Genomic DNA, 26,542 nt, shown 5'->3' with positions numbered 1-26,542 from the left:
TGGTGGCCAGAAAGTAGAAAGGGCCCTCACTTACTAAGGGTGGCGAAATTGAGGTGAAGGCCTAAGTAGATGGGGCAAGAAAAATGATAGCAGATGGAGGCTAATAGGGTGGTTTTATTTAGATGATGGATAGAAGAGGAGAAAAATTTTGACCCAGAAGTCAAACAAATAATGTAGTAACACAGAAGCCAAGAAGCAACAATTTTAAAGGAGCGATCTCATTGTCCAATCTCTTGAATGATCATCAGTAATTTCGGAGGCAGGAGTTTCAATGGGGTCAGCGGAATAGACGCTCAAAGGAGAAAAGAGTAAGTGGATAGTGAAAAATTGAAACATCGGCCCATCGCTTCAAAGTATGTGTGCTTATCAATGGAGAAGGGGCCCCTGTTATTTCTGGGGACATCAAAACACCCACACCTAAAAATCATTGGACGTTTAGTTGTATTATATGAAATCGCTTAGGTTTAACCACTTTTAACCTACAAAATTGTCAATTTCTTATGATTCAGTGTAATGTTCAAAAATATCATAGGTGAGGAGTCTTACTGCCCGGAGTCAGATTCTCCAGTCCTCCCTTCGCTGTGTTTACTCTAAATCTGTAGTATCTACTTGAGGCACAAAACTGCCGAGAGTATTTTGTGATACATGAGACACACGCATGAAGGATAATGAAAATTAACAAATGATTAATTTCACTTTTAGCACCTGCTAATAACATATTCCCTGCCACGAACTAGTGATTTATACAATAAACTATTAGAAACAAGCAGCTTTCCGTTTGCTGAAATTTCCATAAATATTCGGAAAATAAAAATCTCTCCCCAGATGTTTCAGTTTTCAGTTTCAGGTTTTTTCGAGACAGAGTCTTGCTCTGTCACCCAAGCTAGAGCATCATGGTGTCAGCCTAGCTTATAGTGACCTCAAACTCCCCCGTCTGAGCAATTCTCCTGCCTCAGCTTCCAAAGTAGCTGGGAGCACAAGCACCTGCCACCGTGCCCGGCTAATTTTTTTTCTAATTTTACTAGAGACAGGGGTCTTACTCTTGCTCAGGCTGGTCTCAAATTTTTAGCTCAAGGGATCCTCCCCTTTCATCCTCTGAGAGTGCTATAATTACAGGCATGACCCACTGTGCCCAGCCTTAATCTAAGTACTTTTGAGAGTGAAATGACTATAGTATCGATGAGTCAGTCTACTTGTCACCCAAGCCAATCAAGGGAGAAGCAGATCAACAATTCCACTTCTATTTACACAAAGCCAGCAATTCCAGAGAACAGCGAGGAGATGTTCTCCAAGAGCTATGCTATTCTCCTGTTTCTCTTTGTTACTTTTGTATTCTCACAGAAAAGCAAGCGTCAGAGATGTTATGAACCATCATAGTATGTACTAAACAGATTCATCTCACAGATTACGAGGTTACACAACATCCCCCAATCATAAAGTGGTTATATCTTCAAAGTATTCTTACTCTAGACTAAATTTATAGTTAGTCTGTATTTGGTGTCTAGGGTTGGGGTGAGGGAAAATAGGGGCCACGGATACTAGTGTTGGAGCTATCAGTGGAGTGGGCTGCATGGTTAAGCCCGCTGACTTAAGTCTTGGCAGAAGACCCTGTGAGCCTTCCAGAGCACAGAATGTTTGTGAGCTGCTGCCATACGACCCTGTCCCCAGCCTCTTATCCTCCTAGGAGGCTGGCCGGTCCTTGGAACATCCAATCTCTTAACTTTGTCCCTAACAGAAGGCCTTGTACATGAATAAACAACTCCAGATGGCAGCACACGGGCTCATCTGGCCCCACTAGGGCCTGTCCAGCAGTGCCTTGTATGTTAGAGTTATTTAGGATAACAGTGGCTGCTATCAGGATGAAATTATGAATGGTGATTTATCTGCTAGAGATTTCATTCAGTGAGAGCAACTCCAGTGAACTGGATTATTTTGGACCTTATTCCTTGCTTCAGTAATTTTTTCCTCAAATTTAATTGCTTGGAGGCCAATGATGAAGGGCACGTAAAATGCAATTAACAGATGAAAAATATCTCTTGTGATTTGGTATTAAATAGGAGTGATGGAGTGTGACATTAAAAAATGGTATCAGAGGTGCATATTCTGCATTTCACTTTAATTATGTCAATTTCAGGTTCTGGAACACTGCAGTTTCACACATGCTTAATTAAATTCTGTCGGTACTGATACTTTGAGCTCAAAACAAAATGTGGAGGAAGTTTCAGAGACATGTAAGCTGGGGACAGTAATTCTTTGCCCTTCTGGCTATTGGACCAGAGTAAGCTCTTAAAGTCTCTTTGGCCTGTAGACCTGTGGTTGCAATAGGGATTGATCTGAATAGAATTCAAAGCCTGTAAGACAAAGGATATGATTTTTGAATGTATTTTGGGATTATCCGAGGAAAAGTAGTCTGTACTAATTCCCCAACTCTCTGCTGCCCTAAGTTGTTTCAGACTGATGCATTATTTTACGATTACATTAACATTAAAGAATTAAAATGACCAGCCTGAGCAAGAGTGAGACCCCTTTTCTAAAAATAGCTGGGTGCAATGATGGGCACCTGTAGTCCCAGCTACTTGGAAGGCTAAGGCAAGAGGATTGCTTGAGTCCAAGAGTTTGAAGTCGCTGTGAGCTATGACACTGCTGCATTCTACCAAGGGTGACAAGGAAGACCTTGTCTCAAAAAAACAACAAAAAGAATTAAATCATTTCTTAGAGAAAGATTTAAAAGCCCTAGTAATATCCATTTTATGGATAAGGAACTGAGACTTTAAGGTATTAATATTTAAGCTGGGTACAGATGATCAGACATTTGATAGCCAAGCTCTATCTGGAATCCATTCTGCACTCAACTCCTGTTCTATGTGTCTTTCAGTGGATTATGTGAACATGCAGGAATTACATATTTTCTACGTGTATCTTCTCTTATTCCTGTTCATGTTAACAGCAATGCTTTTTATTTTTTCCTCCTGGAGTTCACGTCCTGCCCTCTTTTCTCCACTGTATCCTTTTCCTGGAGGCATTCCAGGATGAGATTGCAAATAAAAGTTATTTAAAGGGCATCAAGTCCTCTTATGAGGATGTTAGTTATACTGTGGTTCCAGGGAGGCCTTAAGGGTATAATAGTTAGCTCAAATTCCAAGGAAAGTATTTGCGGCCACAAAAAATACCAGGTTTACACATTTTGAGATAGATCAGCTATTTGATGGGGCTGTAAGGGTGTGCTTTGGGAACATTTTAAGATGTGGTAAAAATACCGAGAACAAAATAAAACTTACACTTTATATTCAGTTATTTGCTTGGTTAACATAGAAGCTAGGCAATTCTATTCATAATAACAATGCCCATTCACTAAATATTAGGTGGCATTTATACATGTACATGTATGCCTGTACACACATGTGTGTTGCCTGTACACTCACGTGTGTAATGCAGTCCCCATTAACACGGGTATTATGATCCTCTCTAAAGATGAGGAGACAGAGAAAGCAATTTGCTCAAGATCACGTAACTAGTACGTGGCAGGGCTAAAATTCAAACTCGCTTCCATCTGCTTCCAAATTCCACCCTCTTTTTACCCTACCTTGCAGCCTCCCAAAGGAGTGTTCCCTTTATCTTTCCTATGACATGTCACCTCCCAACTGTTACTGTAACCTGGTGAAGTGGAAGCTCAAAAGTAATGGTGCGGCTCCAAAATTCAAAATTCACTCAAAATTCACTTCCTTCGTTGCTAAACTCCACCAACTTAGCTATGCTCAGCTGACAGAGCAAAATCGGCAAAGGAAAACAGCTCTGTATTCTATACCTAATTAAAATCATCTAAAAGAACTCTTGATAAGCTAAGATTAATAATCTATGTCGAATTTTAGTGAACCACTTACTACTTTTTCCTGAAATACACAAATATTTCATAGTTCTTTTGATTGCCACCCTATAGTCTTTCAAAAAATAAACATTTTTGACTAAAGCAGAGCATGAGATAGAGCAATATGCACAATTCCTATGTGTACAGCTGGTGCAAATCACAGGATGAACCCACCCATGTAATCCTCCTCCAGACAGAATACTTAGCCAGCACTCTGAAGCCCCTTCACCCCCTTCCAATCAATCCTCCTTCTTTCCTCCTCGAACGAAACAATGTTTTGACTTCCAACACCATCTTTTTGTCTGCCACTTTACAAGTAGTTTTATCTACTTCTGATTTTTTGTAATAAGGAAAAACTTAAGGATATTAGGTTTTTCAGCTTTTTATGTGTGGATTCTTTTGCTCAACGTGATACGTACAAAATTCATACAGAGGTTGCCAGGAGTTGCAGTTCTGTTTTTCCTTTTTTTGAAACAGTTTCAGTCACCCTAGGGTTGAGTGCATGATGTCATAGCTCACAGCAACGTCAGACTCTTGGGCTCACGCGACCCTCTTGCCTCAGCCTCCTGAGTAGCTGGGACTATAGATGCCCACCCCAATGCCGGGCTAGTTTTCCTATTTTTAGTATTGACAGGGTCTTGCTCTTGTTCAGGCTGGTCTCGAACTCCTGAGCTCAGGAGATCCACCTGCCATGGCCTCCCAGAGTGTAGTAGGATTACAGGCATGAGCCGTTGTGCCTGGGTAGTTGTAGTTCTTCCCTTTTCATTGCTTTCATTATTCCATAGAATGTACCATGATACAAAGCCACTCTGTGGGTAAACATTTGCATTATGGACATGCACCCATGATGATGTTTTGGTCAATGATGGACTGCATATATGACAGTGGTCCCATAACATAATATAGTATTCTTACTGTCCCATTTCAATATGAATAGGTTGGTAGTTTAGGAACAATAAACTCTACCACACAGCCCAGGTGTGCAGTAGACTGTGTCGTCAGGTTTGTGTAAGTGCACTCGCTCTATGATGTCCGCACAATAATACCATCACCTAATGATGCATTTGTCTGACCATATTCCTGGTTTTAATTCACACAATATTGAATTTCCACTTGGGAGCTATTATAAATAACACTATCATGAACATTTTTGTACATGTCTTTTGGTGTAAATGTTTTACTACCAAACAGATTTCCAAAGAGGTTGTACTAATTTACAATCTTAGCAGCCAGCAATGAATAAGGGATCCTACTCTACATTTCAGTCCTGATTTTTGATCTTTGTTAACAAGGTTAGGAGCCAAAAAGAAGTGTCCCTTCTGTCCTAGTGCAGCCTAGGGGCTTCACATCTTCTACCTGGGATGATAACTCAACAGTCTTCCTGGTCTTTGTCACTGTGAGCTACTTTCTACTTGCAAGTGTCTGCATTCTAGCTCAATGTGTTTCCTGGACTGTGCTGTGAATGGAGGCAATTTAATAACATGTGGCAGGGCACCAGAGGGTGATCTCATGTGAGTAACCTCTTTAAAATTATCTCAGCATTGCTGCTGATTCATTGGTCTGAAAAAAAAAAAAGCAATATTAAGGCAAGCCATTCAAGAGAGTTGGAACACATTAAGGCTGGACGCCATGCTGTGATCAGAGCAAAAACGAACACTGGGGTCTTCCTAATTGTGTTTGTATGGGAGTTCTGAAGGCACCAGAACTCCTAAAAGGCCCCTCTAGAAGGTAGCATTAATGGAACTGACAGCAGGTGTGTTTCTTCTAAGGAGGTCAAAACTTTTTATACAAGTTCTTATAAAGTCCTATACATTTAAACAAGTTTGCAAAATGAACAGATTTGTAACTTGTCTTCAAGAAGTTCAGCGAAGGTGTAAAGAAAAAAAAAACGATATTCATGAATCTATCTGCCATGTATATAGACACACATGTAAATATGAGTTTTCTTCTTGCTGATGTTAAAGAGAAACTGAACTAGCAGGTTAAACTTGTGGGCTTCAAAGAAGACCTTCCCTCTTGCCTTAGGAAGGTTACCTAGAAGAAGAGGAAAAGTTACGATGTGATCTGTGATCTCTGAATGATAAAAAGAGTAATAATAGGAGCTTCATCCCTATGGTATTTCCAGTACTCAAAATTTCTTTGACCACAAATCCCTTCTCACGCTCTTGTTGTCTTTTCTTTTCTTGTCTTCCCTTTCCTTTCCCTTTCCATTTTCTTTTCAGTTACACAAAAGGTTGATAATTCTTTTTTATTTATTTATTTATTTTTTGAGACAGAGTCTCACTTTGTCATCCTGGGTAGAGTGTTGTGGTATCACAGCTCACATCAACCTCAAACTCTTGGGCTCAAGTGATCCTCTTGCCTCAGCCTCCCAAGTGGCTGGGGCTATAGGTACCCTCCACAATGCCTGACTATTTTTTAGAGACAGGGTCTCACCCTTGCTCAGGCTGGGCTCAAACTTAGAGCTCAAGCAATCCCGCCTTGGCCTCCAGGAGTGCTAAGGTTACATACAGGTGTGAGCCACCGCACCTGCCCTAGGTTACTCATTCTTAATAGAGCATCTGTGTTCTTAGTTAGCTTTTCTTCGGTCCATTGACTGAATCATGTGCAGAATAGTGGTGTCATTATTAAATATTTGGCCATAGTAAAAAACCTCTGTCTTCTTGCCATTTGCTTGTGGTGGCGTCAGGTGCTGTAGTTGATTGATGCAATGCATTTGCCATTGACCCTGGGAATTATTTTTAAAGACATGGTAGAAAGGCCCTGCAGGTGGGGAAAAAAGAAGAAAAGTAAGAGGGAGGTTAAGGGAGGAGGAGAATGAGAGTGCCCCGTGCATCTCACAGGCCTAAGTCAATCCACGTGTCCCTTGTAGGTTTGGAGAGTCGGCCTTCTCACTGTACAAGCAGGAAGCAGTTTCTTCCCTCAGGCTCTGCACAGATTAGAAAACCTCCACTGGGCAAGGGTGGAGGTTTTTCATCTATCTGCCTGTCCCCAACAGGCTTCTTTTGATTGCTCTAATGGTAGAGAAGAGAGGGAAAATAAAGGGTGAAAAATAGTGTTATTGGACTGGAATCGCTTTATTGGAAATTTATTTATATTAGAATATTAAACTTAAATATATATGACATTTATTTTATGCTTGGTGATTATTTAAAGCTGAATAATTTTTCCCATGGGAGGGTAATGCGGATTCTTTGGAAAACTCACCTTCTTCCCTCACCACTGAGGACTTCCCACATGTATGGCCTTGACTCGGGGAACTGTTTTATTTCTCTGCAACAAGACCTTCAATAAAATCTTTCTGGCAGAAGGGGGCTGAGCAAAAATAATACAGATTATATCACAAAATTTCCCAGGAATCTGAGTTTGAATATAATCGATGGCTCATTATTTTAATTTTCAACTATTATTATTTCATCCTTAAGTTAGATGACAGATAATTAAAAGACACAATGAGGTTTCTTAGTCATCTTTACCAAAGCAGCTTTCTTTTCAGGTTTTTCAAGGAACAATCTGTGAAATTATTATAAACATCCCTGAAAAAGACATTTGATTATGCTTCCTGTGTGTGAATGTTATAAATTAGGTAGGTTTAATGCTACCTACTCAGAATATAAGTGCCTAATTAGTCGCTTCTTGAGAAACAGAACACTTGGCTTTGGAAGAGCAATTTAATTCACCACTGGGACCACCCACTGCAGAACTCAGGGACTTTGCTGCACTTTTTTCTTGTTTCACTCTCTTTTAAAATCTTATTGTGTTCTGTGTCTTCCAACTACTTTCTCTCCACCCCTAGCGCGGTTTCCATTATCTATCCCCCACCGACCGTGTGTCTGATGCTGGAAATGCCACAGTTCAGCCTCCAGTTTAAGCCTAACTCCTTTACTTTTCCTTTTAAAATGCAAATACCTCTTAAAGGGTCAAATATGAATTAAAGCACTTGATACTTTAGAACAAATTAATCTTTCATGCTCACGTGGCCTCAGGGTAGCATAAGAGACTTGGAATTTCAAGGGAGGGATTACGGAAAAGGGAAAAGAGAGGGGGTGCACGAGGAAGTTGTTCCCCACGCTTCCTCCTGGTCTAACATGGCATCCTGTTACCGGACGAAGAGGGTCCGGCCGCTTGTCACTGTCAGCCACTATGCAGAGATGGGGACAGGTCCACCAAACTTGGTCAGAAGGCCAGTGATTCTGGAGAACAGTGAGAGATAGCCTCTCCAAGACAGTTCTGTTCTTCCATTTCCAAAATCACAATTTTATACATGAAAGTTAAAAGCAAGAACTGCATTAACCCTTATCTTAAACAACAGTAATTAACATTCATCTTAAACATCAGTAATCATTACAACCCATTACCCATAATATACAATAATTGATGTAACTCATGACCCCAAACAACATTTTTAATTCAAAACTTAATCTCCCAAATCCATTGCCCTAAACTGCTCAAGATGCACACTTTTAGGTTAAAGCTGAATTTACAAAACAACAAGAATGGGAGACAGGAAGTAAAGGTCACGCAGGAGCTAAAGGTACCGGGACATTAGAGCTACCCAGTGACCCTCATTTACAAATGAAACTCTACCATAGAGACGGTACACTATTTTCCAAGATGAAAGTCCACACCAGAATTTCCTGAAGTTTGACCTTCTACACCCATTCCACTTCCCTCTACGTAGCCTTTTTATTGCTTTTAAAATTACCGTCTCCCTGAAACCTTCTGAACCAGGGTCACTGAACCACTTTTCTTAGGAGTTCCTTTGTTTATAGTTGCTTTGCTTTACCTCATGTCTCCCGTTCTTGTTGTTTTATGAATTCAGTTTATGAAGACAAACTGATCACAGGGGCCTGAGGACACTTACCAATGACATGATTTTTGTAGGGGCAAGCCAGTATCCTAATCAACTTTAAAACAAAAAAAAGAAAACTCTCCCTATGCCTAACTGCTTGGATACAGATTTATTTGATTCCTGCTGTCCACATCCCCAGCTACCTTTCTCTTCTTAGTATCTACAGAAAAGGTGAGGTGTCCAAGCAACCTAGTCCCATCCTTCTTTCCCTATTTCAAATTTGTTCCTCGCTAGTCAAATGCAGGGGGCAGATTCTAGAAGTAAATGAATTCTGTCCAAATACAGTATCTTTGGTCTGTCTTCACTTTCTGGACTGCACAGCACATATCATATCTAGAACACCTTTCCAGGAGATGAGTTTTTATGCACAGGTATTTTCCAGTAACTATTAGTGTTCATGTTTTTTGAAGTTGTGACTAATTATGTACAATGCTTCTTCATGCCCATAGAACAGCACCTCGATGATACAATCATTTACTTTTGCGGCTGAAGGCTATCATCAGCATTTTCCTAAAGAATATTCTTCAGAACATTCCCAGAACTGCTAAAAGGGTGGTGTGAAACAAATAGGCAAGTTTTGTAGTCAACTCTTTTGTAGAAATGCTGAGTGTTAGGTTCAGGATTTTCCTAGAACCTTTAGTATAGTAATACAAGCTGGAAATACCCAACAAAAGGGAATCATATGCCCAATTCTCAAATTTTCCAAATTTGTTTGATGATGGGGTCTGTATTCAAAAAACTTCTCCTAGGAAATTTTAATTTACAATGTTCTCATTTTACAGATGAAAAGACAAAAGCCTATATTTGCACAGTTTTTTTTTGTGGCAAAGCCTAGAACTAGAGTCGCCTATGTCCTAGGCTACTACTCTTTCGACTCTACCTAGATCTCTTTAGGGTGGATATTTAATAAAATTATTGTTTTATGAATAGTGTTAGTATTTCCTTGTCTGGCCTCTGTTAGCATTTTGGGCCCTGGAGCTATAATAGACACAAAAACTTGCTCTAATTTGATAATTTAATCCTTAAAAAAGTCTTAAGAATTTTTTTTCAATTCAAGAAAAAGGGGAATTGAGGCCATAGAAATTATGATTTTTAAAGATAACTTTAAAAAGGATATTTGTTTTTGAAGTTTCTCTAAAGAACTCAAAAGTCCTGCTATAGTTTAAATAATGATCAAATTATGTCTGTGTATATATTTATAGGACATATAATTATTATGATAAGGTTTTCCTAAGAAACAAGGATGGAGACCAAGAAACGGCACAATTAGAGTGTTAAATTTCCCAGATCTATTTAAAATCCACACTCTGGTATTGTTTTAACTGTCAATTATTAGCTATTATTTTCACGGGCTGAATATGAATTGATACAACTAATTTAATTTATAGGTTAGTCCTCTTATTTCTTCATTTTTCTTCCCATTAAATATTCTTTTAAATACTTAAATAATTACAGAATATGTTTGGTATTCTTAATAAACCTATAATTTGAAATTATACTTTAGCTTGCTCTGGAAAAACTTTTATCTAGGGAATCTTAAATGGGCTTCAGCTGAATTAGAATATATCTGTAATTCCTCTAAGCTCTAGGATTTAAAAATTCTCCTTTAATTCTGAATCCAAGTCACTAATCCATTTTCTGAAATGAGACTATATAACTTTAAAGATTTTCTTAATAATATGTTTGATCAAGTGACAACTAATTGTGCTGAGATCAGGTCTGACTGAGAATCACTGCCAAGATGAGGAATTAAAAATTATGTATCTTGGGTGTGGGCACTAGAGATCAAGTTTTATTTCTGCATATGGATAAGTGAGTAGGACTCCTTCGGTTCCCTCTGAGCACTGAAGCCTTGAGGCTTTGGGTTGTGAAAGATCAGCGTGAGAAAGAACTAGAGTCTTGCCTCACAAAGCAGGAGGCTGCTCCCCAGCTCAGGAAAGGCATAAGCTAAAGGAAAGTTGATACAGTTTTCACAGGATTTAGTATCACTATTTGTGTTTATTAGAAAGTGACAAATGAAAGCTTTGTGAATTCTTAATTTTTATTTTGTTTCCAGTTATAATTTAAACCACCACTTGCTTTAAATAGAATATTAAGAAGTTATTGTTTCCTGTTCCACAAGGGGGATAAATTTTTGCGTCTGTGAATATGTCTCAGAAATGATTATGTCAACCAAAATACAGAAACACAATACAATTAGGAAAGGTATTTAAAGCCTTTTTTTTTCATGTAGTAACATAAAGGAAGAAACTGATATAGTAAATAACATTTAAGGGACACCAGTATATGACATTCTTTCCTGCTTATAGAAGCTGGCTCTATTCAAGAATAGTAAAAATAGCAGAAAAGAGGAAAGATAGTTCCAGGACATACTTCAGTTTAAGGGATTTGTTGCAAGACTGGTTTGGGTTTGTGTCTGCGTAGAAGGGTCATTATGATACTTCTGCTTTGACTGACAACAGGTTTTCACATAATAGTTTATGTGATATGCTGAGAACATAGCTGCCTAAGTGGTAGTATTTTATATCACACAACAAATATAATAAAACTTGTCATATGCAGGAACCTCATATGGCGCCTCTTGAGAAACCAGGGCATCAGAGTATGTGCGGTCGTCACCATTAAGTTTTGCTTCTGAGTTTCTTCTCTCCATTCTCAGGAATTCTCAGGGAACACCGCAGGATTTTCTGGTTCTTACCAAGCTGGCTGGGGTGGTATAGAATTCCAGTTTTGACTTGTTTGCAGACAAATTTTATTACGCAAGCTGTATCTCTCAGCGCACACCACAACCTCCGGGGTGGCCAAGTGTCAGTTTATTTCCAAGTTCATGGCACAGGGAAAGTGAGGTAGTGACACGGTTGCTTCATGATCCCTGACCCAGTACTTCTCAGACAAGATCTTTTCTTCTGATCTGAGCAACTCTCACCTCAGATAGGTCTGTGGCTGTTGGCACATTAGTTTTATACAGGATGTGTCCATTGAGTACATGATCTGGTTTCTGAAAAAGGAGTGGCTTGTTTAACAAAAAAGACTTTGTGATGCCTTTTTGGAAAATTCACTTACTATTATAAAGATGGAATGATTACTTAGCCCAATGTCGTGGAGTTTTACCGTCATGTTTTACAGTTTCAGGTCTCACATGTAAGACTTTATTCCATTTTGAGTTGATTTTTGAACATGGTGAGAGGTAAGGGTCTAATTTCATTCTTCTGCATATATCCAGTTTTCTTGCCACAATTTACTGGGGAGACTATCCTTTCCCTCATTGTGTGTTTTTGGCACCTTTGTAGAAAATCTATTGGCCCTATATCCCTGGGTTTATTTCTGGGCTGTCTGTCCTTTCCGGTTGGTTATTTTGTCTGCTTTTATGCCAGTAGCACACTGTTTTAGTTACTACAGCTTTGTAGTGTATTTTTAAATCGGCAGAGTGATGCTTCCAGCTTTTTTTTTTTGCTATTTGTTCTTCTTGGCTATTCAGGGTCTTTTGTGATTCTGCATGAATGTTAGGAGTGTTTTTTTCTATTTTGGAGAAGAATGACACTAGAATTTTGATAGGAATTGTATGGAATCTATAGATTACTTTGGGTAATATGGATATTTTAATAATATTAATTCTTCCAACACAAGCACACAGGATATCTTATTAGCATTTTATAGTTTTCAGTATACAGAGCTTTCATCTCCTTGGTTAAATTTCCTTCTAAGCATTTTATTTTTATACATGTGTCATCACATGGTACCCCAACAAATGTGTACAATTATTTGTCGCTAAAAATAAAAAATGCAAACATTATTGTGCAAATGGAAAATAACAAATACAGCTTTTTAATTTAATACATGATGGGTTAAAAATCTTTATCTCAAATAAAATAATGTGTTTCCTTAAGAAAATAAGATAAAACGCATTAAGGGTTTCTGTTTATGTGCCATTATAAATACTTGGGAATTTTCAGAATATGATAAACCAAAACAGAAATAGATTTTTAGTAAATGTTAGAAGAAGAAGAAGGATAAGAAAGGGGAGGAAGAAGAGGAGAAGAATAATGCAGTTCCTTAGCTGGTACCGACTTAAATACAAAACTCTTTGAAGATAAGGACTAGCACCTATTCCATATAATTATTAGGTGGTCTAAATAATTGTTTCCATTGGTTAGTTTGTCTGCTTTTATGCCAGTAGCACACTGTTTTAGTTACTCATATGGGTCTGGCTTGGATCAAAGGAATCTGTGGTGTGTGGCTGGCTCTGCTCGCCCTTCATTTGTGAGTAAGCTGAGCAGTCCTCACATGGCTACCTATATGGCGCCATATGAGTAGGCGAAGACTGAACATGGCTCCAGAGCATTTCTTCCCTCCTGTAAGCAACTTTGGGTTCTATATTAGATGATACTTTAGTGCCATGTTAATGCTTTACTTGAAATCTAGATTTTGGAGCTGCCCTATGGGTGAGAATTCAATGCAACAACTTATTTTATTTTATTTTTTTTCATCCAACATCATCCAATTTGGAGTGAAAGAGGCCACTGTTCATCATCACACCGGGACGACAAGGATAGCCCAGACCTGTCCCAGTCAAACCAGGATACGGTCATCATATCTTGCACTATGCAAAATATAGTGTGCCCAATTATGATTACCTTCAAAGGGTAGACAGGCTAGTAGGCACTCCAGCTTTGCCCTGAGGGTGAGTCTGGGATTAGTATTATTACCGTAACCTGCTATTTGATGTGCTGAGTAGGGAGAAGAGGGTAAGAATGAGGGGCTCTGGCTGCCATGCCCCACCCATACAGCAGATCCCCTTAGAACTCTGGGGTCCTCAGATCCTGGCTCAGAAATTAGAGATGGGGCAGGTGTTTAAAAGATGAATCAGACTCATGCCTCATTCAAAGGGTAAATCTGATGTGAAGAAGATAGGGCAGGAAGGGAGGAAAAGGGAAGAGAAGAAAAGATTATTTCGATCTTTGAAGTCAATTTTATTGATTGATGCCATACAACAGTGAAGTTGAATCAAAGGATATCCAAATAAAAATACCTATTTTCAGGAAGATACAAGTTTGTAGCTCAGGTAAGCATCAAGCTTTAATTTGAAATAAGAAGCAGAAATTTCAAAGCCAGAATGCTGAGACCATGGAGTTTGAGGATGTCCTCTTTCTAGCCCTGCCTGTTGACCAGAGAAACCCAGCTTGTGGTCAGTATTTGGCCATTCAGTAGGATGTCCTAGGCCCTGCTGGGTTTAGCTATGTATTCTGAGGTGACAAGAGAGGAGATGAGATTTGAGATTTGTATTATGAATACTTTGTATCCCAACTTCTAAAACGGACCTAAATTAAGATCATGGTTACTGTCCTCGATGGTAGCCACCACTCAAACTCCTAGTTCCAAATGATATTACAGTGTTTATAAAACATAATACAATTCATTAGAAACTTATTTTCTTGTGATTAATTGTGGGTCTCTTAGATGAGGGTCTCATCGCCATAGAACAAAGGGATTCAGGAATATCAGAGGCAAGATAGCACAGGTAATGCCCAGGAGAGTCAAACATACCTTCCCCTACATGGTGTTGAATTTGTATCTTTAAGCTTGGTAAATGCAGAAATGAGGAGATAAACAAAAAGTGTGTTATGGTGTCTACAGATGAGTGAATGAGAAGAATCCATCTGCAGCTTGGGTCCAGAATTGCCCCCATGCTGGTTTTACAGCTCTGTGTGTGCCTCTGTGGACTTACGGAGACCTCTTCTCAAGGCCAAGCTTGGAGGGCCAGAGACAGGATGGAGAAAGCACTTTCCATCAGATTTAAGCAAGGTTATTAAATGCTAATGATTCTTCTTTAAAGCTAATCCAGAAACAAGGAAGTCATGGGCCTGACCCATCTTTATAAGTAACTCAGAAATAAGCAACCTGGCAGTTTTGGAGCCTTGATCTGAAAAATCATTAATTCTTATAGATAAATGTCGGAAGAGGGAAAAGCATCAAGTGGTGTGAAAATCTGGGGAAAAACCCAGTAAGTTATAGAATATCACAGGGCAAGTTGGAATGAAATATGGGGGAAGGGTAATCTGCAAAAAGAGAATTCCGCATCTTGTAGTGGGAAAATATGATTTGGGAGTTGTTTTTGCAAGTTTTAAAGGGGAGGATGCGCTTTACAAATGTGTCTGTGTGATTGGGTTGGGCAGTGCTTTGACTTTGTATGATAAAGGAGGTTTGCAGAGTGGCAATTTGATTTGAGGTAGGATTGAGGAGTTAGGGGTTTCCATGGGATTTGTTTTGAAGTTGTGTCATCTGGTGAGCACAGTGTTGTTACCAAGATTCTGTGATTTTAGGGGTGGCTTTCTTACTGCCCTTTTTGGTGTCATGCTTTTAAATCTTTGAACATTGCCCATATGAAGTGTTCATATTTTTGCAATCTGTTGTCATGACTGATGACAGATGTAATACGCAATAATCCACATGTCTGGAGAGTTGCAAGATCTAGATTAAGTAAGGGAAATGTGTCAATCTTACACTGAGAGCTTTTATTATAATATAAGCCATTATGTCTTCTGCCTTATTTTGAAACCACTCAAAAGTATTATTGTAACTTTTGCAATTCTCATTCTCCCTCTAGCTATCCTCTGGTTCAGTTAATTTAGCAAGCACATATTCATGAAGGATTATTTAAGCAACCGGAAAGTTGTGATGGTTAGCCACATTACTCACATTGTGTAAGAATCAAACTGCTTCAAGTAAAAGGACAAAGTGCATAAAATAATGCTCTTATAAATGCTTTCATTAGAAACAATTTTATTATGAAAAATGAAACAAAATTACCTTCCACTGATGGATTATATCTGTTTGCAATTCCTTGTTGTGGCTGGGTACATTGAATGATTTAACTTTTTTTTTTTTTTGGTGACAGAGTCTCTCTTTGTTACCCTCCGTGGAATGCCATGGCATCAGTGCTTATAGTGACCTCAAACTCTTGGGCTCAAGTGATCCTTTTGCCTCCCTAGTAGCTGGGACTATAGGTGCCCACCACATGTCTGGCTATTTTTTGAGACCCTTGCTCAGGCTAGTCTCTAAGTCCTGAGCTCAGGCAATACTCCTGTCTCTGCCTCCCAGAGTGCTAGGATTATAGGTGTGAGCCACTGAGCCCGGCCTCAATGATTCGAAATTTAATATTGAGAATGTGCTTGAGCTGTGTGGTTCCCTAACCTTATTCTCATCTGGGCATTTCCTGCTGCTACAGACAGCTGACAAGATGCAGATTTATAATCTACCTACTTAAGTTTTCTTTTGAAACTAATTCCAGTGGGATTTTCTTAGGGAGGATCTGGTTCGAAGCTAGGAGTAAGGGTCAAATAACTGATTATAAAATTTAAGTGAGATTTCACTAGATTTAAATAAACATATTCTTTAACCTTTCCATCCCTGATATATCAACTGAAGCCTCTTATCATACATCTCGGCAAGCAGACAGAAAAATTAGCTGTCTCAGGCTAATTTAAAAAAATCTAGAAGTTGAGTAAGATAATTTGGGGGGATGATTTTGTTCAATGTCCTGGTTTAGCTATATGTTTTTATAGGGATAGAATCAGAAAATGCTTATGAACTGAACTGAGAGATACCGCTTTGTGGCAAAGCCGTGTACAGATGCTTGCATATTTTACAGACTTGTTACTCAAAGCTTGGCCCCCAGACCACTGGCACTGACATTAATTGAAAGTTTGTTAGAAATGCATGCTCTGGGGCCCTACTCTGGACCTAGTGAATCAGAATCTGCATTTTAACAAGACCCTCAAATGATTCGTTTACACACTATAATTTGAGAAGTTCCACTTTATTAGTGATCATTTTGCTTTTTTTCATCTTTTTAAAAATTAATCTGATCACGTACTTAGAGACTCAGTTGTCTGCACATGACTAACTGGGTACTCTCTGCAATGATTTATTTAACGTGGTGCTATCTAGTTCACCCTTTTCCCACCAACTTCATGCTTCTGGGCCACAACACTTACTGTCCTTAGTAATGATTATATACTGTAAGCCGTTTTGTAAAGGCACATCTATCTACAGAATCTGTAACTGGGAAGTTGTCTTTAAATAAAATTACACAATATGCTCTAAAGCGTATGTGTGTGATGTGGAATGTGAAGCTGACAAGCTATCATTACCACATAAAACCTAAGAGAGATATTATGTTTTCACCACTAGGTGGAAATAGAGTAATTTTGAGTAGGTTCTTTTAAGGCCCTGAGTTCCCGCAGTCCCACTTCAAAACCTGAAAGGGACCTAAGAAATCATTTAGTCTAATTCTCATCTCTATCGGGCCAGGCTTGGTGGCTCCCCTTGTAATTGCAGGACTCTGGGAGGCCGAGGCCAGTGGATTGCCTGAGCTCAGGAGTTCAAGACCAACATGAGCAAGAGCCAGACCCCATTTCTAAAATTTAGCTGGGTGCTGTGGACAGAGCCTGTAGTCCCAGCTACTGGGAGACTGAGCCAAGAGCATCACTGAAGCCCCAAGAGGTTGAGGTTGCTGTGACCTTTGACATCATGGTGACAAAGTGAAACTTCATTTCCATAAAAAAACACTACTAATTCTCCTCTCCTTAATTTCATAGATAATAAAAATAAAACAGATTCAGAGATATTAAGTAAATTATATGTCTTATAAAAGGTAGTCTTCTGGAGCTCCTAGAGGAAGAGTTGCTAATAATTCTTGATTCTTCAGTCATTTTTATCCATAAGAATACAGGCAGTCCCTGGGTTACAAACAAGATAGGTCCTGCAGGTTTATTTTTAGATTGAGTTTGTATGTAAGTTGGAAGAGGTACATTTACGTATTACTTGTATCAGCCTCTGTTCGTAAGTGCAAAGCACACATCAGTTGGACATTTGTAACTTAGGGATTGCCTGTAAGGTGTTATCCTTCAGCATGAAAAAGACATGCTGTGACACTTACATTATCCACGTGCTCTTACTAAGATACGGTGACCAGCACAGTTACTGATGTTTGTTAAGACAGGCTAGGGTAAAACTATTCTTTCTTCTTTTCTCTATTGTAATTAATCATGCTTAAGTGATAATTCTCCCTTTTTCCAATGAAGAGATACTCAACAATCCCCATAGTGTTAAGTGAGACTTAATGAGATTTATTTTCATGACATTTTTAGTTTTTACACCTCATAGTGGGTTCAAGTTAAGTAGCCAAGAACAGGGCTTTAGTTAACAGGTTAAGGGAGTACTTAATGCTTTCCACAGCTTAAAATCCATCACTATAGCTTTTTTTTTTTTTTTTAAATAAGAGATGAGGTCTCTCTCTGTTGCCCAGGCTGGTCTTGAACAGCTAGCCTCACGTGATCGCACCACCGCAACCTCCCAAACTGCTGGGATTATAGGCATGAGCCACTGCACTCAGTCCCATGACTCTTCAGAAAGAAACAGAATCTGAATTTTAGAATTTGGGGGATGTTAGAAATAATCTACTCCAATTATGTGTGTATATGTACATGTATATATATCAGATGGAGCATCCGAGAACAAGAGTAATCACAATACCTGGTTAGTTCCACAGGAGACACTACCGGATATCTTACTTTATAGCTTTCTATTTTGTTTGTTGGCCTTTTTTTTTTTTTTCTTTCTTTTGAGACAGAGTCTTACTCTGTCATTCTGGGTGGAGTGCTGTGGTGTCATCACAGCTCACAGGAACCTTAAACTCTAGGGCTCAAGTGTTCCTCATGCCTCAGCTTCCCAAGTACCTGGGACTACAGGTGCCTGCCACAACACCCAGCTAATTTTTCTACTTTTTTCTTTTTTTCAGGAGAGATGGAGTCTCATTCTTGCTCAGGCTGGTCTTGTACTCCTGAGCTCACCTCAGCCTCCCAGAGTGCTAGGATTACAAAAGAGTGAGCTGCCAAGCCTGGCCTGTTGGTATGTTTAAACCACCTGTGAATTATTTCCATTCATCACATCAAAGACTGTGTTTAAAAGTTAAGTTTTAGGTAATGCCTTGGGGTTAAAAGCTGTTTCTTTTCTTTCTTTCTTTTTTTTTTTTTTTTTGTGCAGTTTTTGGCCAGGGTTGGGTTTGAACCCGCCACCTCTGGCATATGGGGCCGGTGCCCTACTCCTTTGAGCCACAGGCACCACCCAAAAGCTGTTTCTTAAGTACCTAAGTATCTAATACTCCAGGGCCATTTTCTTTTTTTTTTCCCCCCTTTTTTGAGACATCTATCACCCCGGGTAGAGTGCTGTGGAGTCACGGCTCACAGCAACCTCCAACTCCTAGGCTTAGGCAATTCTCTTGCCTCAGCCTCCCAAGTAGCTGGGACTACAGGCGCCCGACACAAAGCCCAGCTATTTTTTTTTAGAGGAGGGGCGAGTGTCTCACTCTGGCTCAGGCTGGTCTCGAACTGCTGTGCGTAGGCGAACCGCCAGCCTCCGCCTCCCAGAGTGCTGGGATTACAGGCGTGAGTCACTGAGCGCGGCAGCCATTTTCTTTTTGATATTTCTGTAACATGGTTGATTGTGATAATCTAAGACTTAGTATCCCGGTACTGGAGCCTGACTATTATTACCACATTCTATAAAGGATGAAGCAGGCCGAAACGACACGTGAAGAACTCAAATTCAAACGTGCAGGGACAGCCCGAAGTGGAAGCCAGTGCTTGCATCCCTGAGCATAGGGTGCACTCCGCTTCCCGCAGAGCATGCATGTTTTCTGAGTAGTAGAGTTTCCAGTGAGGGACATACAGGCCCTTTGGGGGGACAACCACTAAGTTTTTAAGTGATACCACAAGGAAGACTCTGCTGACCCTAAAATTAGGGTAGGGACTTGAGAAGGATGCAGTGGAGAGGCTTCACAGTCCTGCCACGCTCTGAAACACTGAAAACCACCTGCGGATTATTTATTTATTTATTTGCAGTTTTTGGCCAGGGCTGGGTTTGAATCTGCCACCTCCAGCATATGGGGCCAGCGCCCTACTCCTTTGAGCCACAGGTGCCGCCCCCAACCGCGGATTTTAATTCTGGGAAGGATCAAATGAAAACTTGGTATGGAGGCTGAGGCGTCTACTAAGAGCTCCAGCACAGCTACAGTCAGAGAGTGAGTCAGATGTGGTCCTCTTCCCTAAGGTCTTCAGTGAGAAGGCCCTGGATAGGGACTCTGGTTCTACCACTGTGAAAACTTCCCTTGCCTTGTTTCTCTTTTGAAAAATTGAAAAGTCCTTAGCAAAGATTTAGTGGAGATTTAGAATTAATGGCTGGCTATAAAGTGCCCAGGAAGCACAGCAGTTAGCACATAGTAGGTGTTCAAGAAATGGACTTGTATATCAAAGCAGCCAGGCCGGGCAGCAACTTCCTTACCTCACTCCTCACCTGAGAGCACCAAGTAAGAACTGTGAAAAGCACACTTTGAAAAGTGAAACGTTCTACACAGGAGTACAGGGTACTACAATAATTACAGGTGAGGACTAAACAGGCTGGAGCCTAGATACTCACTGTGAAGGGCTCTCTGCGCGGGGAATAGAAACTTATATGACATTCTTGAATGGCAGTGAGCACCATTTACGCTGAAACTTGCTACAGAGTTTAGTTCAGAAAGGCCGCAAGTCACCCAGTCAGCCCCCCTTCTGATAAAATCTTCCAGATGTCCTCAGGCATACAGCCATTCCGAGGTTCTACTTGGGCTGGGAGTGGCCCGAGGGTGTGCGATGTGGGTTTGTCCCCGGACAAGCAGCACAAGGTCAGAGGCAATGCGGTTTATTGATCAATCAACCAAACAGCCGATCAATCAATTCCTGCAGCTGGAACCCGGCGTTGGCTAATCGATCGGTCCGGGTACTAAGAAAGGAAAAGCGGAGGCGACCGGTCTGCCCCGCGGAGGGGCGCCGCAGAGGCGGGGCCGGGGCTTCCTGGGCGCGCGGAGGCGCCGGAACATGTGGTGCCAGCGTCCGGGGAGGCGTGGGGCGCTCCGGGCGAGCTCCGACTTGCAAGAGGCGGCCCGGGAGCCCTAGCGTCCCGGGGCAGGTGGAACGGGTTCGCACCTCGGGACCCCGGGAGCCGGGCCCAGGGGGCGCGCGGGGGGCGGGGCGGGGGCCGGGCCAGGCGCGCCTCCCATTGGCCGCCCGGAACCGCGCCACGCCAGCCGCTTTCATAAAGCGGGCGCCCGCTAGCTCACAGCCAGTGCCCCACGCCAGACCCTCTTCTGTCTCGCCGCCCGCCCGCCGCCCGCGCCCACCATGACCACTAGTCAGCAGCTTGCAGGAAGATGGCGCCTGGTGGACAGCAAAGGCTTTGATGAATACATGAAGGAACTAGGTGAGGCACCCGACCCGGCATTGCCGGCAAGGCGGCGTGTGTGGCCGACTGTCCCTAGCCCCCATCACCGTGCCAGATCCCAGGGCCGGGGATGCTTGGCTGCCTATCCCCGCGGCCCCTTCCACCTCCTCGCCACCACGCGGCCTCTGCGTGCGGCGCGGCGCAGCCCCGCGCGAGCTGGCGGCTGGGAGAGGGGAGCGCGCGCGCCGCCGGAGGTTCACCTCGTGGTCCGCCTACCTCTCTTCTACTAATTTCCTCTCGTCCAAGTAGCAGCCCCCACGCCAGGTTGTAACCCTCCTGGCAGCCCCTTAACTTTCCTCTTTTTCCTTCCCCTCCACTCATCCTTCCCCTTCCTGCCGCCTTCCTCTGTCTTCCACTCGCCCCATCGTGGCAGCACCTGCTCCCCTTTCCCACCCTGCCACATCTTTGTTCCTTGATGGCTCCTGGGTTCTCCTCCCTCTTTTGGGCGAGTACGCGGTGGTGGCTCGCGGTTTTCCCCTATAGAGGGTCTGAACGGGGCTACAGCTTAAGCTTCTATTTCCCTGTTGGCCCCACTTCCTCTAGGTCCTCTGCTAGTCCGCACGGTGGAGCCCGGCCTTTGGGGTTGGCGCCCCGTGGAGAATCGGGATTCCTCGCTCCTTGCTCCCCTCACCCCGCCCGCAGCGTTGAGAGGCGTGGCGCTGGCCTCGCTGACCTGCTGCTGGCACTGCCAGGCTGGGACATCCCAGTGGGTTAGTGGCCTGCGGGAGGTGCGCCATGAGGCCAACTGTACCCGGGGGAGGCCGTGCGATGTCGTCTTGGCCTCAGTGTCTTGAGACTGAAAGATAGGAGGCAGTGGGCTTTTTTGGAAAGCCGTAGCAGAAACTGCCAGACCCTCCCGAGGCTGCTAACTGCATGGAGATGGGTGTGGCGCCTGACGTAAGGCTGTACTAGGGAGAATAAGTCTCTGTAGGAAGTCAGGTTCTCTATCTCGCAAAATACTGGTAATGCTGCATTTTCTATTACCGCCCTTTTTCTAAGCCAGTGACAGCGATTGCTTGCTTGTTGAGACAGTGAATATGTACCAAAAATAGACTACTGTCACAGGCAGCTGGAAAGTGGGATGGAATTATTAAAAGCATAGCATGAATCCCCTCTGGAAGGAGGCTTCCAGCCAGAAGAGATTGCTGAGACCAAGAGGGTGCTTCAGGAGCCCATCTGCGAGGGTTAACCTGCCTGCCCTCTGGGAAGTCAGTGTGATGACCCTCTGTTGTAGTCAGTGGAGCATTTCAGGATCACTTCTTCACTAACCTTTATCAAAGGCAATGTGGTGTTAAGGCTGGTTTGTGGCGAATCACCAGTGTATTTGTGATACTGTTGGTAAAACAAGAAGGCAATATTTTCCTGTAACTCTAGATCGAGATGACTGTGGAAAAAGCCATTTATTCTATTCATTGAAGAAATAGTGTTTGTACATGCACAATTGTGAGAACCCAATATAGAGCACTTTCTCTGCCCATTGAAAATTGTATTTGGGGTGTGAGGGCTTGTTTCTAGGATTTTGGAGTCATGAAGAGTGTCAAGACTCAATTCATTAGGAATGAATCAAGACATGAAAAGAGTTAAACCCATTTATTTGCCCAAAATAAGAATAAATAATGACTCAGCTAACAACATGTAGCATCAGCCTTGAGCTGGCATAAGAGAAGGCTCAGAGGGGAAATTTAAAGCCGGTCCTAGTGTTCCTCACCCGTACAGCCATGCTGTTCAGGTTGTAGTCTCCTCATTTGTGAAACGGGATTTGGCTTAGATCCAGGGTTCCTTAGAAATGTTAACTCTAAGGGGCAATAGATAATAAGTTAATATATAATTGAACAATAAGAAATTTCATAGCTGTATAAATGATTGTATTGATAGTAATTGACTTAATGCATCTATGAAATGTTTTTTGTTTTTAAGGGTAAGATCTGTTCCATTTATTAGCATTACATTTGTGCTACTAACTCTTAAACCATTGTGCTATTTGAATATCTCAGATTTGATTTCTATTTTGTGTAGTATATTAATCAACTCTTTATCAAGGGCCTTGTATATACCAGACTGTGTGCTGGAGTCATAGAATGTCATGGCAGAATCCAGCAAAAGAAAAAGACTGAGCAAGCTCCAGAGTTTGCAGATTTGAATATTTATTTCTACCTTCTATCAACTGCTTTGGGTAAATAAGGTTTAGAAGTCTGTATTTCTCCCCTCACTTTCTCAGCATAGCATGGTGGCCAAGAGCTGACCTGTGGAGCAAGATTGCCCTCCCTGTTGGTTTGCAGCTCCCATCTCTTCCTGGCTGAATGAGCTTGGGCAAGTCACTTCAGTGTGTCACTTTCTCATCTATAAAACAGAAGGTTAAAATCTCCCCCTCACAGGGTGGTTGTAAACCATTCACAATATGAATTAATGTACATAAAGTACTGGTACATGGTGAGCCCTGAACACATGTTTAGGGTAGTTATCAGTAAGGAAATAAGTGAAAATATACCAAGCGTATTTTGAATGATGATTTTCATTGTCTGAGTGGTAACTTTGCTATTCGTCTAATTTCACATGATTTAATATTTTACAGGAGTGGGGCTAGCTCTACGAAAAATGGGTGCAATGGCTAAGCCAGATTGTGTCATCACTTGTGATGGCAAAAACCTCACCATAAAAATGGAAAGCACTTTGAAAACGACACAGTTTTCTTGTGTCTTGGGAGAAAAGTTTGAAGAAAATACAGCTGATGGCAGAAAAACTCAGGTCAGTTGTCATAGTATTATTAATAATAACATTTTTACTGTTTATAGGCAAGAACTTAATGCAAAAGTTATTTTATGAATTGAGTTTTGACAAATTTTAGAAGTACCAGTTTCGGGCAGCACCGGTGGCTCAGTGGGTAGGCCCCATATACCCAGGGTGGTGGGTTCAGACCTGGCCCTGGCCAAACTGCAACAAAAAAAATAGCTGGGCATTGTGGTGGGCACCTGTAGTCCCAGCTATTCAGCAGGCTGAGGCAAGAGAATCACCTAAGCCCAAGAGCTGGAGGTTGCTGTACGCTGTGATGACACAGCCACTCTACTGAGGGTGACAAAGTGAGACTCTGTCTCTAAAAAAAAAAAAGTACCAGTTTCACAGAATGAGGTTCTATTACAAGCTTATTGAGAAGCACAATTTATATTATGAATAGAATCAATATAGGTTAATGAAGAAGACCCAGGGAGGAAAAAATGAGAAAAAAATGTTGATTAGGAAGTTATGAGTCATGGAAACTCTTTTCTAATGTACTTTGGAAGGTTAAGCAGTATACTTTATTTTTCCAGACTGTCTGCAACCTTACAGATGGCGCATTGGTTCAACACCAAGAATGGGATGGGAAAGAAAGCACGATAACAAGAAAAGTGACAGATGGGAAATTAGTGGTGGTAAGTGTCAGGCTGCTTATATCTCACTGGGCTTCTTGTTTCATTCACATAGGAATGCTGTGTCAGTGATCATTATCAGGAGAGCTAAGTTTGAGAAGAAAAAAGATACAAACTAATAGTTTAATACTAGAACATTGATTGTGTGGGGATAGAAGTGACATGAGGATGTAGCTAGAGCCTGTAGTCCTTCTCTACTCTGCCACTTCACAGGGTAGTCTTGGCAATGACCCAGCTGTCCTCTTAGCAGACATTTTTCCCTTTCTTTAAATTGAGGAATAATACTTTGCCAAGACCAAAGGAATAATTTAAAGATACTCAACATTTTAGTTTTCAGTAAAGCATGTATTTGTATATTATAAGCCAAATAACAGGTTCCAGTTTCTCTCCAACCCAGATTTCTCCATTTATGAAGTAGATTAGAAGGCTTTGTGGGATTCTAATCCTAACACTGTATTACTGTCATTGCTCTGGAACGTGAGACTAACTTATTTCCTTCATATCATTCTTTCTCCTAGGAATGCATCATGAACAATGTCACCTGTACTCGGGTCTATGAAAAAGTAGAATAAAAATTCCATCATCACTCTTGGCAGGAATTACGAGAATGAACAAGCTCAGTTCAATGAGCAAGTCTCCACACTGCTTTTCTTTTTCCATGATTGTATTCAGTTATCTTTATCACAGACAGTTTACATGCAGCTATTTCAAGTGTTGGTTTAATTAGGTTCCTCTCTTTGGTTAATAAATAAATATGTTTGTGCTAGTACATGTTGTATGCATTATTTAACTTTATAGAACATTAGTCATGAGTTTGAATAATTATAAATTGGATAAATTCTGAAGTAGTCTTGAGGGTGGTATATGAAGATTGAAGGTAGAGCTACTTCGGCGGCAAATACAGTACCAATCATTTAAGCTTACCCTGTACTACTGAAACTTTATCAGCTTAGAATCTTAAATTTCTGGCAGAGACTTTTCTGTTTAGAAGGTCGCTATACGAACTTTATAATTTAAATATTAAAACAAAGGTTAAATTAGCATCATTGGCTAAATCTTACCTTTCATAGTGTGTTTTTAGATATTATTGAGGAATGTTGTAGCTAAAAACTCCTTTAGTAAACTTAGTGAGGGCCTACCATGTGCTAGAGGGTAAGGTATATTGAGCACAATGGACCTATGTTTGCCCTCAATATGAGGAAGTACTCCCAGCTTTAGAAGAACATTGTACTCATTAACAAAAGTCATAAAAGTAATTCAGCTCTAAAATTCTTCTGGTGTATATTTACACAAATATGTGTAGTATGCTATGTAAAGCATACCTGGAATTCTAGCGAATGTCTGTTCTATTTCTTAAACCCCAAGACTAGTATCTGCAGTTCATATTTGGTGAAGTAAATTGTCAACTCTGGGCTAAAGCTTTGGCATGTGGTCCTCAGTATTCTTCAAGGGGCTGGTACCATTATCTCCATTCTGTAAATAAAAAAGCTGGTTTTTGACTCGCTAACTCATTCAAGGACACAGGACTAGAGCCTTGTCGTAAACTCACCATCAAGTTCACTCAGTATGTTCGGTTATTCTGTAACACTGCCTTTTCTCGTCTCAGAGGCCCTGAGTCTAAAGTCCCTACATGTACTATTTGAAACTTTGGAAACCTCCCTTCCTGTATGAGGCATTAACTGGTAAGACTCTTCTCTTAAGAAATACCTAAAATTAGGGTAGCACCCATAGCTCATTGAGTAGGGCGCTGGCCACATACAATGAGGCTGGCAAGTTCAAACCTGGCCTGGGCCAGCTAAAACAATGATAACTGCAACAACAACAAAATAGCCGGGCTTTGCGCTGGGTGCCTGTAGTCCCAGCTACTTGGGAGGCTGAGGCAAGAGAATTGCTTAAGCCCAAGAGTTTGAGGTTGCTGTGAGCTGTGACACCATGGCACTACCCTGGGCAACAGCTTGAGACTGTCAAAAAAAAAAAAAAAATAAACCTCAAACTAGCTGTCAATGAAAGAATTCCACTCTTAATAATCTAGCCCTGTGTTGTTTTAATATGTAGCCATCAAATATGGCTCGCAGCCCTCGAAGTGTGACTAGTCTGAATTGAGAT

General features: G+C 41.2%; 1 protein-coding gene across 1 annotated transcript; it reads left to right on the top strand.

Annotated features, from left to right (window-relative positions):
* The first annotated feature begins 20,874 nt into the window (after positions 1–20,874).
* FABP5 (fatty acid binding protein 5) lies at positions 20,875–25,205 on the top strand. The gene is made up of 4 exons (XM_003782528.3): positions 20,875–21,011; positions 23,605–23,777; positions 24,338–24,439; positions 24,955–25,205. Exons 1-4 carry the CDS (start codon positions 20,933–20,935, stop codon positions 25,006–25,008), a joined length of 408 nt encoding a protein of 135 aa, XP_003782576.1. The 5' UTR covers positions 20,875–20,932; the 3' UTR covers positions 25,009–25,205.
* The last annotated feature ends 1,337 nt before the right edge of the window (positions 25,206–26,542 follow it).

Source organism: Otolemur garnettii, unplaced genomic scaffold, assembly GCF_000181295.1.
Source record: "Otolemur garnettii isolate 467f Iridium unplaced genomic scaffold, OtoGar3 scaffold00004, whole genome shotgun sequence".
Classification (NCBI taxonomy): domain Eukaryota; kingdom Metazoa; phylum Chordata; class Mammalia; order Primates; family Galagidae; genus Otolemur; species Otolemur garnettii.
This window is presented reverse-complemented; position numbering and strand designations above follow the sequence as displayed.